The 15,563-nt window shown below is 43.3% G+C and overlaps 1 protein-coding gene across 1 annotated transcript in view; it reads right to left on the reverse strand.

Annotated features, from left to right (window-relative positions):
• Window positions 1–15,563, reverse strand: part of Bace2 (beta-secretase 2) — a 98,612-nt gene that overhangs the window by 20,882 nt on the left and 62,167 nt on the right. Inside the window, exons 5-7 of the mRNA XM_052159013.1 lie at window positions 14,511–14,645; window positions 13,142–13,243; window positions 308–457 (exon numbers count right to left, since the gene is read on the reverse strand). Coding sequence (XP_052014973.1) covers window positions 308–457; window positions 13,142–13,243; window positions 14,511–14,645 — 387 coding nt within the window. The remainder of the gene's footprint in view (window positions 1–307; window positions 458–13,141; window positions 13,244–14,510; window positions 14,646–15,563) is intronic.

Consider the following 15,563-nt stretch of genomic DNA (forward strand, 5'->3'; position numbering starts at 1 on the left):
CACCACCTCCCAGGTTATTGAACTCACTGGCCATGGACACTGGCATTCTCAGAATGCCACTATCAACCACGGCATTTGATGATGGAAAGACACATGGGATTATTATGCCGACATGTGAGATGAGACCATAACATCCCAGGCTTGAGTTAAGACATGTTCACTCACTCCCTGCTATATAAGGTAGACTGAGAGACAAGCAGACCTGCAGGAGCAAGAAGGAGCAACAAGGTGGTGGCCACAGGGTCCTAGTTATGAGTGAGATTTGATTTTGTGAGTTACATGTGAAGAGCACAAACCAGGTTTGTACCTGTGGCAGAATGGTGATCCTGAAAGAGTGACTGGCATTCTCATCTCTCAGGTAGATAGAAATCTTAGGGAAATACGCCCATGGTGTTTCAGAATTTGTCCAGCATGCCAGCTGGGCCCCCGTCCAGAAGCCATCAGAAAACTCTGGAATCTAGACAAAACAGATCCTGTGAGAAGCAGGCACCAGCCTGGTACATAACAGGAAACAGCTCTCCGCTTCCATGGTCCCAGCGCTAGACGCCCACAGGGATAAACAACATCTCATTTGGACAGAGTGACAGGGACATCAGTCTCCTGGAAGAGAGATGGTGATGACACAATAATAATTATTAAAACTGCAAAGACACTCAGATCACTTCCTGGGTTTAGCTGTGATAAATGCTTTGCAAATGACTACTTTAGCCTTCTAACACACCAACCTGTGTGTGTTACCACACACATTACCCTCTCACATTACCAGGGAAGGAACTGAAGCATAGAGAGGTGTAGCAGCTCACTCCAGGACACACAGCAATAAAAGAAAAATATTCTAAAAGTATCTAATATAGTTTTATTTCTGTTGCTGTCATAAAATACCCCGATGAGAAGCAACTCAGGGGAAAGCGAATTGATCATTCCTCTTACAATTCATGTTACAGTTCATTACAGCTGATATGTGGAGGGTGATGTGGCTGGTCAAGCTACACTCACAGTTCAGAGCAGAGAGAAACTGACTTGTGCTGTCTGGCTGCCTCTACCCTGTTTTCTCAACTCTTTCACAATCTGGGAGGCCCAGGCTAGGGAACAGTTCCACCTACAGTGGGCAGGGTATTCTATTTCAGTGAGCAATCTAGACAATCCCCACAGACATGCCCACAGGCCAACCTGAACTAGACAATTCTTTAATGGCAATTTTCCTCCTATGTCTAGTTTATGTCAATATGACAGTTAAAACCACCTATCATGGTGGCCTTCAAGGCACTCTGGGTCATTGCCTGCCTTTGGACTCCAGGGATTCACTTCTACTAGTTGCTTCCTAGTGCACTGTTCTTAAAATTCCTCCTTAAGACCTCAGTCCAGACCCCACCTCATCCAGAAAACCTCCCTAACTCCTATCTTAACAATAGCACACTGCTTCAGTTGTCTCCCACTTAGTTTTTCCCTGGGGCAGCTCATGGTCACAAATCTTGCTTCCTGGTAATGAATGACCCTGTTCTTAAACCTAGAACTTCTCAGGGCAGTGTCCCTCACCTGTGCCTGTGTAGGTCTCACTGAGTGGGCCCAATATCTACACAAACTCAACACTGAGGAACACGTGTGGGGAAAGCGAGTGACACTCAGGACCGAAAGGTAGCCTCCTATGCTGTCCATCAGGACCTGGAAAGGTGGTGCCACTCACCTACAGGGGAATTAACAGGCTCTTTAGACTTGTTCCATCTCAGCGTCAGGTCCTGGTCTGTGCCTGAGCCAGATATTGGTAGAAGGAATGTGTCTGACAGAGCTATGGGGGCATGTGGCCAAGGGGGTTGGAGTGTCACCAGTGGGGCTTCCCTGGCAAGAGCTCAGGGCTGGGAGTGAGAGAGGCAGAGGCACAGCAAAGGTGCTGACAGGAAGCTGCCCATTGGGTGCCAGGGACAGGTAAAGGAGGCTGAGGGAGAAGAGGGCTCTTGTGAAGCAGCAAAGCCTGCACTCCACTTTGCCAAGTCTGTACTCAGCAGTACCTCAGATGTGATTAAGTGGGAATGTGGACAGCTCATCTGTGCCGAGTTCTCTGAGATCTAGGGAATGTTTAGGACAGATGTGTACCCTCTAGCAGATGGTAATGGGGGAGGACAGGTTATTCCTGAGACTGGGAGAAGCCAAGTCCAGGAGCCAGTCCTAAGAAACAGGTGATACTTACATCCTGAACGCTGGGTGGGTGCTGTGTGTAACAATGGCACATGCTAGGTGCCATCACCCACCCTCTGAAGTACAAAGCCACCTGCTAATCCTCCCACACAGCCAGAGTAGACTTGTCAGGTTTCTATTGCTGGTGCTAATGCATGTTTGTCTTTTACAGAAGTGATGGATCACCAATAGGACCATAAGACCTTTTCACTGATGAGCTAGTCAGGATGGAGGATTCATCATCTTGCTGGATTTCACAGAGCTAGGAGTGCATGGGCCTCCAAGGAACACCCAGTGTTCCAGTGAAATGCACAACCAGTTCCCATGTGTAATGAAGACTGAGTCCAGGAAGGCCAGGCAAGTGCCTAGATGGTACAGGTCAGATCTGGAGGTCCCTGAAAATATGCGGGACAGTCTCCCTAGGGGTTGCTGTATTCCAAGCTCAGGTCAGTTTTAAAGTTGGAAGACACTTTGTGTAGGTGCCATTTTGATTATGAATTTGACAGTCAAGGAGGTCCTGGGCTGAGCCACAGCTGGGATACCATAGCTAGGTTGACTAGAGCTTGGGGCTCCTTTTATACACAGATCTAGAAACCATTCCTTCTACATTCTGCCTGAATGATGCACACTGAGGGACAAATGCCCAGACATTTTAGTTTCTTCCAGTCTGGATCTAGCCCTTTGCTTAAGTAGGAAGAAACCCAGGCCAAGAGGATGGGCTTCCCATGAGTCCTATAATAAAAGGGATCAATGCCCAGAGTCCCTGCACTGTAAGGCAAAGGATACACACTACTAGAACATGCCTCACCCAAAGCTGACTATCTCCTGCCTTTCCTTCCTAATTCAGGTGCTAAATGAAATCATGAGATAATTTTAGACACAGCAAACAAATGCTGTAAGCTCCTAGCCTCTGTCTCCTGGTTTGCTTAAGTCATGAGATGCTGAGATGAACTCAGGGTACGAACCCCTCACCCCTCCACGCACCTGCCCAGCTGCATGCGAAGGCTGACTGTGGCTCTCTGGCAACTGCACACCTGAGACTACGCTGGTCCCTGTGATTCTTGTAAATCCCTCAAAGCTCAGAATGTAGAGCCTGAAGGCTCACTCTACTCCCGCAGAGGACATACTTATATTTAAGCACTGGGCATATGCTCCTTATTTTAAATAGGGTCTGATTTTTAGCAAGAATTCTAACTTTACAGCATGGAAAGACTGACTTGGCAGTTTTTGGGGTGTAGCAGCTGTGGGCAAAGATAGGGAGTTGTTCTGCTTTTGGCATGGCTGCTCTGGACCACTGCCTGACATTGGAAACCAACCCCTGCGCACACACTCTTGCCGGGTGTTCTTCCCGTAGAGATCCAGGCTTCTGTAATTTGGGGACAGACTAACCGAAGCCCCTCTTGGGTCTACATTTTTGCTGGTTTCTGACATACAGCCATGGTTATCCACTTTTCTGTCAGTGGCTGGGATCTGACCAACCTGGTCTCCCTCCTGCCCCTTGCTGCTCAGGTTCATGCAGAGAAAAGACAGAAGAGGGCAGCACTGGTGACCTGTCAGAATAAGAGGAGCAGCAGCAGGCAGTGGGCAGCCAGCAGGGGGTGGGGTGGGAGGGTGGGGGGAGCAGAGTGGGGAGGGTGGTGGTGGAGGTCGGGGTGGGGCAACGGGGCAGCGGGAAGCAGGTATCAGGGCAACAGGCAGCAGGGCAGGCTGAACAGTCAGCAGGCTAAGCTGTGCAAGACACTGATTGTTTGCACACTGGCTTCCCTAGTAGCCCACATGCATCTTCCAGCCTAGCAGCCACTATGAAAGTCTCAATGGGAGAAGACATAGACGACAGAGGTGACAGTTACAAGTGACAGATGGAAATACAGTCTCAACAGCCCCAAGATGGAACCAGGGTGCTTCCCTGAAGGGTCCCTGCTACCAGAGAGAAATTGGATGGGGTTTAATTTTACTTAGTATATACTGAACATGGAATGTTCCGTGTTTGTTGGAATTCTGGAAGTGATTCAATACTGGGGAGCTGACCTAACTGACATTACTTCCTGAGGGGAGTTGGTTAAGGTGGGAGGTACAGTCCAGCTTGAAGAGGGCACTGCGGGAGAGTATAGAGCTTTATAGTGCCCTGGCCTTCTCCTGTATTCCCTTTCTCTGTGTCCTGACTGGCCTGACAAGCTTTTCTGCCATGCCCCAATTTCCCCACTGTGTAGGGCTGACACCCTAGAAAACAAGAATAACATAAACCCTTCTCTGAGGTACCTGCCCCAGTCATGAACAAGTAACAAATATATACACACTATTTGACATCCAGTGCTGCATAGACTGGTATTTTTAATGTGTGCATATGTTATCAATGAGTGAAAGTATGTATGCATACATGTGTGTGCTGATGTATGCAGGTGCAGTTGCAAATGTGTATATGTGTGTTGTGCTGGTTAATTTTACATCAACTTTACACAGACCTAAACATATCTGAGGAGGACTCTTAGTTGACAAAATGCCCCGCTGGATTGGTTTGGGGTGCCTTTACTTGGTTGATGTAGGAACCAAGTTCACTGTGGGTAGGACCACCCCTGGACAAGTGTTTCTGGGTGCTATAAGCAGGCTGAGTAAGCCATAGGGAGCAAGCCAGTAAGCAGCACTTCCCCATGGGTTCTGCATCAGCTCCTGCCTTCAGGTTCTGGCCTTGAGTTCCTGCCCCGACTTTCCTTGGTGATGGACTATAAAGTTGCAAACTGAAATAAACCTGTTCTCCAGGTTTCTTTTGGCCATGCTGTTTTTTTCCCCCCTATATTCTTTGTATACATTCCAAATGATTTTCCCTTTCCCGGTTCCCCCCCTCTCCATAAGTCCCATAAGCCCTCTTCCCTCCACCTTTCTCCAAACAACCCCTCCTACTTCTCTGTCCTGGTATTCCCCTACAATGCTGGATCAAGCCTTTCCAGGACCAGGGACCTCTACTTCCTTCTTGGGAATCATTTGATATGCAAATTGTGTTTTGGGTATTCAGAGCTTCTGGGACAATATCCACTTATCAGTGACTGCATTCCATGTGTGTCCTTTTGTGATTGTGTTACCTCACTTAGGATGATATATCCCAGTTTCAGCCATTTGCCTAAGAATTTCATGAATTCATTGTTTTGAATTGCTGACATGTATTCCATTGTGTAAATAAACCACATTTTCTATATCCATTCCTCCATTCAGGGACATCTGAGTTCTTTCCAGCTTCTGTCTATTACAAATAAGGCTGCTATGAACATAGTGGAGCATGTGTCCTTATTGCATGCTGGGGAATCCTCTGGGTATATGCCCAGGAGTGGTATAGCAGGGTCCTCCGGAAGTGTCATGCCCAGTTTTCTGAAGAACCACCAGACTGATTTCCAGAGTGGTTGTTCCAACTTGCATTCCCACCAGCAGTGAAGGAGTGTTCCTTTTTCTCCACATCCTCGCCAAAACTTGCTGTCTCCTGAGTTTTTAATTTTAGCCATTCTGACTGGTATAAGGTGAAATCTCAGGATTGTTTTGATTTGCATTTCCCTAATCACTAATGATGTTGAACATTTCTTAAGGTGCTTCTCAGCCATTCGAATTTCTTCAGGTGAAAATTCTTTGTTTAGCTCTATACCCAATTTTTTTAAATCGGGTTATATGACTCTCTGGAGTTTAACTTCTTGAGTTCTTTGTATATATTGGATATTAGCCCTCTGTCAGATGTAGGGTTGGTGAACATCTATTCCCAATTTGTTGGTTGCCGTTTTGTCCTTTTGAAGGTGTCCTTTGCCTTACAAAACCTTTGTAATTTTATGAGGTCCCATTTGTCAATTCTTGATCTTAGAGCATAAGCTATTGGTGTTCTGTCCAGGAACTTTTCCCCTGTGCCCATGTCCTCAAGGGTCTTCCCCAGTTTCTTTTCTATTAGTTTCAGTGCATCTGGTTTTATGTGGAGGTCCTTGATCTGCTTGGAGTTGAGCTTAGTACAAGGAGGTAAGAATGGATCAATTCCTATTCTTCTGCATGTTGACCTCCAGTTGAACCAGCACCATTTGTTGAAAAGGCTATCTTTTTTCCACTGGATGGTTTCAGCTCCTTTGTCAAAGATCAAGTGACCATAGGTGTGTGGGTTCATTTCTGGGTCTTCAATCCTATTCCTTTGATCTACCTGCCTGTTATGGCACTAATACCATGCAGTTTTTTAACACTATTGCACTGTAGTTCCGCTTGAGGTCAAGGATACTGATTCCCCCTAAAGTTCTTTTGCTGTTGAGAATAGTTTTAGCTATCCTGGGTTTTTTGTTATTCCAGATGAATTTGAGAATTGCTCTTTCTAACTCTATGAAGAACTGAGTTGGGATTTTGATGGGGATTGCATTGAATCTGTATATTACTTTAGGCAAGATGGCCAGTTTTACTATATTAATTTTGCCAATCCACGAGCATGGAAGATTTTTCCATTTTCTGAGGTCTTCTTTGATTCCCTTCCTCAGAGACCTGAAGTTCTTGACATACAGATCTTTCACTCGTTTGGTAGAGTCATACCAAGATACTTTATATTGTTTGTGGCTATTGTGAAGGGTGTCATTTCCCTAATTTATTTCTCAGCCTGTTTATTCCTTGAGTATAGAAAGGCTACTGATTTACTTGAGTTGATTTTATATCTGGCCACTTTGCTGAAGTTGTTTATCAGCTGTAGGAGTTCACTGGTTGAGTTTTTGGGTCACTTAAGTATACTATCATATCATCTGCAAATAGTGATAGTTTGACTTCTTTGTTTCAAATTTGTATCCCTTTGACCTCCTTGTGTTGTCTAATTGCTCTATATAGAACTTTAAGTACTATATTGAAAAGATATGGAAAGAGGGGGCAGCCTTGTCTAGTTCCTGTTTTAGTGGGATTGCTTCAAGTTTCTCTCCATTTAGTTTGATGCTGGCTACTGGTTTGCTGTATATTGCTTTTACTATGTTTAGGTACAGGCCTTGAATTCCTGTTCTTTCTGAGACTTTCAGCATGAAAGGATGCTGAATTTTGTCAAATGCTTTTTCAGCATCTAATGAAATGACCATGTGGTTTTTTTTCTTTGAGTTTATGTAGTGGATTGCACTGATGGATTTCTGAATATTGCACCAACCCTGCATTCCTGGGATGAAGCCTACTTGATCATGGTGAATGATGGTTTTGATGTGTTCTTGGATTCGGTTGGTAAGAACTTTATTGAATATTTTTGCATCGATATTCATAAGGGATATTGCCCTGTGGTTCTCCTCCTTTGCTGTATCTTTGTGTGGTTTTGGTATCAGTGTAATTGTGGCTTCGTAGAACTTATTGGGTAGTATTTCTTCTGTTTCTATTTTGTGGAATAATTTGAAGAGTATTGGTGTTAGGTCTTCTTTGAATGTCTGATAAAATTCTGCACTAAAACCATCTGGTTCTGTGCTTTTTTTTTTTTGGTTGGAAGGCTCTCTATGACCCCTTGTATTTCTTTAGGGTTATGGGACTGTTTAGATGATCTATTTGATCCTAATTTAATTTTGGTATTTGGTATATGTCTAGGAAAATGTCCATTTCCTCCAGATTTTCCAGTTGTGTTGAGTATAGGCTTTTGTAGTAAGATCTGATGATTTTTTGAATTTCCTCAGTTTCTGTTGTTATATTATATCTCCCCTTTCATTTCTAATTTTGTTAATTTAGATACTGTCTCTGTGCCCTTTGGGTAGTCTGCCTAAGGGTTTATCTATCTTGTTGATTTTCTCAAAGAACCAGTTCCTGGTTTTGTTGAATTTTTTGTATGGTTCTCTTTGTTTCCACTTGATTGATTTCAGCCCTGGGTTTGATGATTTCCTGTTTTCTTCTCCTCCTGGGTGAATTAGCTTCTTTTTGTTCTAGGGTGTAGAGTCCAGCTCATCCATTCTAACCGCGGGTTCTCTGGAAGGAGAGATGGTTATTGGAAAGGGTGGCAAGAGAAAACACATGGAGAGACACAAAAACACATGGCTTCTGGTTCAAGTTTCCATCTTTAATCCCTCTCCCAAGAAACAAAGGCAGACCAAGCCCCTCCCCTGAAGGCTGGAAACTGGTTCTTCTTGTTCTTCAATGAGGTGGGCAGATCAAGTTGCTGGCTGCTATTCTTTTAGAAGAGTGGGCAGGAGGAGGTCACACTAGGGCTTTCAGGTGTGCCATTAAGCTCCTAGTGTATGCTCTCTCCAGTTTCTTTTTGGAGGCACTCAGGGCTATGAGTTTTCCTCTTAGCACTGATTTCATTGTGTCCCATAGATTTAGGTATGTTTTGCCTTCATTTTCATTAAATTCTAAGAAGTCTTTGATTTCTTTTTCTTCTTTGGCCAAGGTATCACTGAGTAGAGTATTGTTCAGCCTCCATGTGTATGTGGGCTTTCTGTTGTTTTTGTTGCTATTGAAGACCACTCTTAATCCATAGTGATCTGATAGGAGGCTTTGGATTAGTTCGATCTTCTTATATTTGTTGAGGTCTGTCTTGTGACTACTTTATATGGTTGATTTTGGAGAAGGTACCATGAGGGGCTGAAAAAAGGTATATTCTTTTGCTTTAGGATGAAATGTTCTATATATATCTGTTAATCTAATTGGTCCAAAGCTGTGTCCCTGTTTAGTTTCTGTTTTCCTGATCTGTCCATTGAGGAGAGTGGAGTGTTGAAGTCACCCACAATTATTGTGTTAAGTGCAATGTGTGCTTTGAGCTTTAGTAACATTTCTTTTACGAATGAGTGTGCCCTTGCATTTGGAGAATAGATGTTCAGAATGGAGAGTTGTTCTTGGTGGATTTTTCCCTTGATCAGTAAGAAGTTTCCTTCTGTGTCTCTTTTGATGATATTAGGTTGAAAGTCAATTTTATCTGATATTAGAATGGCTACTCTGTCTTGTTTCCTAAGACCATTTGCTTGTAAAATTGTTTTCCAGCCTTTTACTCTGAGGTAGTGTTTGCCTTTGACACTGAGGTGTGTTTCCTGCAAGTAGCAAAATGTAGGGTCCTGTTTACATATCCAGTCTGTTAGTCTATGTCTTTTTATTGGGGCATTGAGTCCATTGATGTTAAGAGATATTAAGGAATAGTGATTATTGCTTCCTGTCATTTTTTGATGTTATTTTTATATTTGAGTGGTTATCTTCTTTTGGGTTTGATGAAAGAAGGTTACTATCTTGGTTTTTCCAGGGTGTAGTTTCCCTCCTTGTATTGGAGTTTTCCACCTATTATCCTTTGTAGGGCTGGGTTTGTGGAAAGATATTGTGTAAATTTGGTTTTATTATGGAATATCTTTGTTTCTCTATCTATGGTGATTGAGGGTTTTGCTGGATATAGTAGTCTGGGCTGGCATTTTTGTTCTCTTAGAGTCTGTAGGAAATCTGCCCAGGATCTTCATCTTCTAGCTTTCATGGTCTCTGTTGAGAAGTCTGGTGTGATTCTAATAGGTCTTCCTTTATATGTTACTTGGCCTTTTTCTCTTACTGCTCTTAATATTCTTTCTTTGTTTAGTACATTTGAGATTTTGATTATTATGTGATGGGAGGTGTTTCTGTTCTGGTCCAGTCTGTTTGGAGTTCTGTAGGCTTCTTGTATATTCATGGGCATCTCTCTCTTTAGGTTAGGGAAGTTTTCTCCCATAATTTTGTTGAGAATATTTGCTGGCCCTTTCAGTTGTAAATCTTCACTCTCATCTATACCTATAATCCTTAGTTGTTTTTTTTTTTTTTTCCTTCTCATTGTGTCCTGGATTTCCTGGATGTTCTGGGTTACAAGCTTTTTGCATTTTACATTTTCTTTGACTGTTAAGTCAATGGTTTCTATGGTATCTTCAGCATCTGATATTCTTCTATCTCTTGCATTCTGTTGTTGATATTTGCATGTATGGCCCCTGATTTCTTCCCAAGGTTTTCTATCTCCAGTGTTGTCTCCCTTTGTGATTTCTTAGTTGTTTCTACTTCTCTTTTTTGATCCTGGATTGTTTTGCTCAGTTCCTTCACTTGTTTGTTTGTGTTTTCCTGTAATTCTTTAAGAGATTTTTGTGTTTCCTCTTTCATGACATCTGCTTGTTGACTCAATTTCTCCTGCATTTCTTTAAGTGAATTTTGCATTTCCTCTTTATTGGCTTCTATCTGTTGACCCATATTCTTCTAATTTCTTTAAGTGATTTTTGTGTTTCCATTGTAAGGGCTTCTAACTTAGTCATGTTCCCCTGTATTTCTTTAAAAGATTTATTTATGTCCTTTTTGTGTTCCTCTAACAGCATCATGACCAGTGATTTTAAATTCAAATCTTGTTTTTCTGGTGTGTTGGGGTATCTAGGACTTGCTGTTGTTGGAGAATTGGGTTCAGATGCTGCCATATTGCCTTGATTTCTGTTAGTAATGTTCCTGCATTTGCCTTCTGGTTATTTCTGGCATTAGTTGGTCCTGCTGTTACTGGCTGGTGCTTGGACCTCCTGTGGGCCTGTAAGGCTATTTCCACACCCCTGGATGACTGGGTTTCCCCTGGCACAGATTGCTAATGTGCTGCCCTACTCTTGGGTGCCGTTGGAGCCCTAGTGTGCCTTGTCCCAAGCAATGCTATACTCTGTGTACCTGGTTTTGTCTGTCTGGTCCGCCCGCTAGTGAAGATGGTGGATGCTGTGAGGTCCCCCTCCAAGCACTGATCACTCTGTAGGGCAAATGGCCCAGGACAGCACTTGCTGCTGGATTTCAAATGCTCTGCTGATACTGGTTCTCGGATGCCCTGCTTCTACCGAATAACCTGCTCCTGTCCGTTCTTGAGAGAGTATCAGGAAGTAGGATATTTGCCATGTCAGATCTTGTCAGATATGGCACAGGTCTACCACATCTGATGCAAAGGGTCAGTGGCGATTAACCTGCTCCTCCCGGTTCTCTAGAGAGTATCAGGATGTGGGATCTTCTCTGTGTCAGATGTGGCACAGGTCTCTGGCTGAACTGGCTGCTTGGCCACAGGAGCCAAGATGGTGGGGACCTCAGACCACCCAGCTCCCTTTTACCGTGGGACTCCCTGCAGGTCAGATGTTCCCCCACAGGTTACGTGCCCAGGCAGCTGTAGAGCTGCCCTGCTCCCTCATGTGGAAGGAACCCAGGCAGGCTGTGTCCTGAGCAATCCTTCACTCTGGTGTCCTCTGCGTACCCGACTGAGCTGGCCGCTTTGTCACAGGATCCAAGATGGTGGTGACCTCGGACCAGAGCTCCGTCTAACGGCAGGAATCCCTGCAGGTCAGACGCTTCCCTGCAGGATACATGCCCAGATAGCTGTAGAGCTGCCCAGCTCCCGTGTGCCAAAGGAACCGGGTCATGCTGTTTTATCACAGTAACAGAAACCCTAACTAAGACCTGTGGAGGCCTGAACACTTCAGTCTATTGAGGAAGGCCTTTTGCTGAACCTGAAACACCAATTCCTGTTTGTCTAGCTAGCCAGCCTGCTCAGAGGAACCTATCTCTGTCATCCTAGTACAGAATTTCTAGAAACCACCATGCCCATGCCTGCTTTGACATGGCTTCTGGAGCTCTAAATTCTAGTTCTCATGCTTGAATAGGTGCTTTATCCACTGTGCCATCTTCTCTGTGCTGGGCAGATGCTTTTGGTTTATACTACTGGTCTACACTCCCTGGAATATTGGGATGATGCTGTGAGAAACAGTAGGCAATTCTCAAAGGCTATGCTGTTTCTCATGGCTAGTCTTGACTGTCAGCTGTCAGCCAATGTTTGTTTATTGTGAGTCCATCCAATAAATCATATATATTCATTCTACCTGTTCTGCTTCTTTAGGAAACCGTAACTAATACACTTCCCCCAACCAGATATATTCATATTTCAGGACACGGCCAGCAAACAAATGTTACTTTGGCCAACTGGTTTGTTTTCTATAAGATGTTTAGATTCCATTCCAGGTTAAATGAAGAGCAATAAGGAAATAGATTTGGGGCTTGTTTTGTTTTAAAGGATACAAATGCAATTGTGCTGTTACTTTAGCACACGGTTATGTGCTAGATAAGTTTTTCTACCATTGACAGCATGGAGGAAACAGTGGGGGTCCCAAGATTGTAATGGAGGGGGCCATTCCTACTGTCTCGAGACATTATGGCCCAGCGCTTCGCTTACAGGTCTGTGGTGGTGCTGGTGGAGCATGCCTGCTGTTCTGACAGCTGAATAAAAGCAGAGTGACAGCAGACACTATGCAACTGGCTTATTCATTGATGTACCACACTCTTCAGGATTATTTTGTGTACTTATACTTATAAAGTTTACTACAAAGCCATAAAATATGCCCACATATTATGTGTTTTCTGTTTGCTTATTTTTAAGACTCTATTAATTATTATTAGTATTGTGGATGTACATTAGTATTATGAATGTGTAAACATATATAGAGCGACCACACATGTGGTATACCACTCATATGGAGGACATCTGTGGAGTTGGTTCCCTTTTCTACCTGTATGTGGGTTCTAGGGATCCAACTCAGGATGTCAGACTTGAATGGCAAGCACCTTTACCCAGTGAGCCATCTTGTCCACCTTTGCATCTGATGATTAGGCCCACATTACCCAGTTTTGTCTAAGTGCATCTTATGATGCTCTCCCAACAACAGCATCACTTGGCAATGCTGTCCTCAGACCATATTACTACCATTAAGCAGTATATGATATAATCATACTGAAGTTGATTTTTTTTACCTTAGATAAAAAACATTCTTGTGCCACTTCAACTATTAGTTAAAACACTGGAAGTAGTGCATGCTCAGAACCAAACTCTCTGAAGTTGACATGAAGGTATAGCAGATAGATTTACATCAAAAGGTAACTTGATAAGTGAGTTTCAAAAGCAACAGTTTACAAAACAACCTGCTCTTTAAAATCTTTAGAACACTGAGTAATATAGTTCAGAGACTTACAACATGCAGCTATGCTCTAGAAAATCCCCAAGCATATTGGAACTCACCAGAGATGTGCGTGCCACAGCTTCCACCACTGCATCAAACACCTTCTGGGGTAGGCGCAGGAGTGTGGTACCACTGTCCACAATGGCCTTGTCTGCGTTATACTGAAACAGGGAAGGGAGAAGACACTGAGCAGTGCTGGGTACCCTACCAATATTCTGTGACCCCATTTTTATCACACAACCCTAGTAGCTCAGTGGTGACTTATCCATTTTATACTCCAGAGCTCAGCATTTTCACTCCATAGATAAGGAAACTGAGGCACAAGAAAAGGACAGGACCATAACCCATAGCTCCTAGGAAGAGCTTTTTACCTTTCTGGAGCTGCCCAAGTTGCTCTCCCTTCATGCTGGGCAGAGGGATGGGGCCACTGGACTTTAGAAATTAAAATACACCTTTAAAAAATAACTTCAACAAACTGTTCAAAATCTACTTTTCTATTATATTATCAACAGAAAGAGAAAGATAATTCTTAATACCCCCTATTTGCCTTCTGGAAGGAAATTTAATAACAATACACATATAATACATGATTTGTACTCCATTTCATTTGATACAAGTTTGGAGTCTTCACTTATAACTAAGGGCCTCTGACACTGTAGATTTGTGGACTTTGGATCCAACCCTATAGCACTGGGGTAGGGAACATTGATTAGAGGTGTTTGTGATCATGAGAATTCAGGGCCATGTGGAGACAAGTGAGAGCCAACAAGACAGGAAGTACTACAGGGTGTTATACAGTCACTGCCTGGTGAGCTTCAGAAGCCATCAAAAACTGGCTCACAGGACAACTTCCTCAAGTTGTCATAATTCTAATGCCAGAATACAAATGAAGCCAAACACAGTGTGAGATTGTATATGTACAGTGTAACAGCTGTGTGTAGACCTGCCTAGTGACACTGTTAAGCTTAAGCATCTTTAGGAGTCTTCTAATTAGAGTCGTGTGTGTGTGTGTGTGTGTGTGTGTGTGTGTGTGTGTCAGAGATAAGGAGGATAAACTGATGACAGTTAATTTCCATTCTCTATCCTGATAAAGATTCTTTTTAAATAGAGTTGAGGAACCATCTGGCCAAGATGACTGGGGAAGAGGAAAATGAAGTTGAACACTGTTGCCCATACTCACCATCTTATACTAATTTTTCCAGGAGATCAGGAGGAGGCTGTAGTGTGTGTGTGGGGGGGGCTCTAATTTACTGATTTGAACTCATCACAGATAAAGGATCTATGTCTTTCTGTAAGCATCTTCTCAGTTAACCTAATGTTAGTAATATGACATGCCTTTTGAGCTCATGCTCAGGTACTGGTTAAATGTTGAAGTTTCTCCAGCAAGCACCCTACAGACAGAATCCATCAGGAATGGAGAACACTCACCTCTCTGCAGTCCAGGTTAAGACTCTGGCCCCCAATTTCCAATTTCAGGATCTCTATTTGATAGTACCATTCCTCTTTAATTGGGGTATACCAGATATCTCCTTTATACAAACTTGGTTCAATTCCACCCAGGACCTGGGGGGAAAAACAGTTACAGATGTGAGAGGTGAAATCTATGTGACTATATCAATAGCTTCCATAGGGAAGCATTTACTTAGGGTAACACATCACCCAAAAAAGCACCTTCACTTTATTCTGATGTTCTACAGCAAATATTGATGCTTGAAACTATCCATTTATGAAATGTGTGTGTGTGTGTGTATATGTGTGTGTGTGGCCATGTCCCACAATACTTTGCCTTAGACTGACAAAGATGTTCTACCAGTTGGTATTCCAGGAATATAGCTCCAGGTTTATGATGCTGAGAGTTCCCTCAACCAAATGTAATAAAATAGTAAACCATGCTGACTGGCATCGATTTACTGCCTCAAAAGTCAGAGGTGAAGGAAACAGACCACAAAATTTCCTAACCAAGACATTGTTTTGCAAAAATATTGTTACCCCACTACGCTAGGCCACCTTGTCTCTTCAGAAGGAGACAAACGTACTTGGGGCATGGAGACTATTAGTCAAAGGCAATGACAAGTGCTGATCCTGCTGAACAGAGAACAGGACATAGACACCCTCTCAAAGAGATGTCTTCTGTACTCTGACTTCCCCTGCAGGGAAGTTCAGCCTACATTACTCCTGTGAGGTAGGTTGCCCTAAGTCCATTTCATTCTAAACATTTTTATTGGGTAGTATGTGCCTATGTAGTGATGGAACAAAGAAAAGGGAGGGAAGGGGGAGGGAAGAAGGGAGGGACATGGTGGTCTTGTCTCTGATCAAATATATGAAATCATAGGTATATATGCCTTGTCTAGAGGAGAGCTATCTGCTGTCTCTTCACAATGTCCCTTACTTGCTGGCAGATCTTCCCACTGAAAGCCAGCTGCTCTGCATACTCTCAAAGAGCAATAAGACAACTGGAGTGGGATTTGGAGAAACAATGAG

Source organism: Apodemus sylvaticus, chromosome 15 (genome assembly GCF_947179515.1).
Source record: "Apodemus sylvaticus chromosome 15, mApoSyl1.1, whole genome shotgun sequence".
Classification (NCBI taxonomy): Eukaryota; Metazoa; Chordata; class Mammalia; order Rodentia; family Muridae; genus Apodemus; species Apodemus sylvaticus.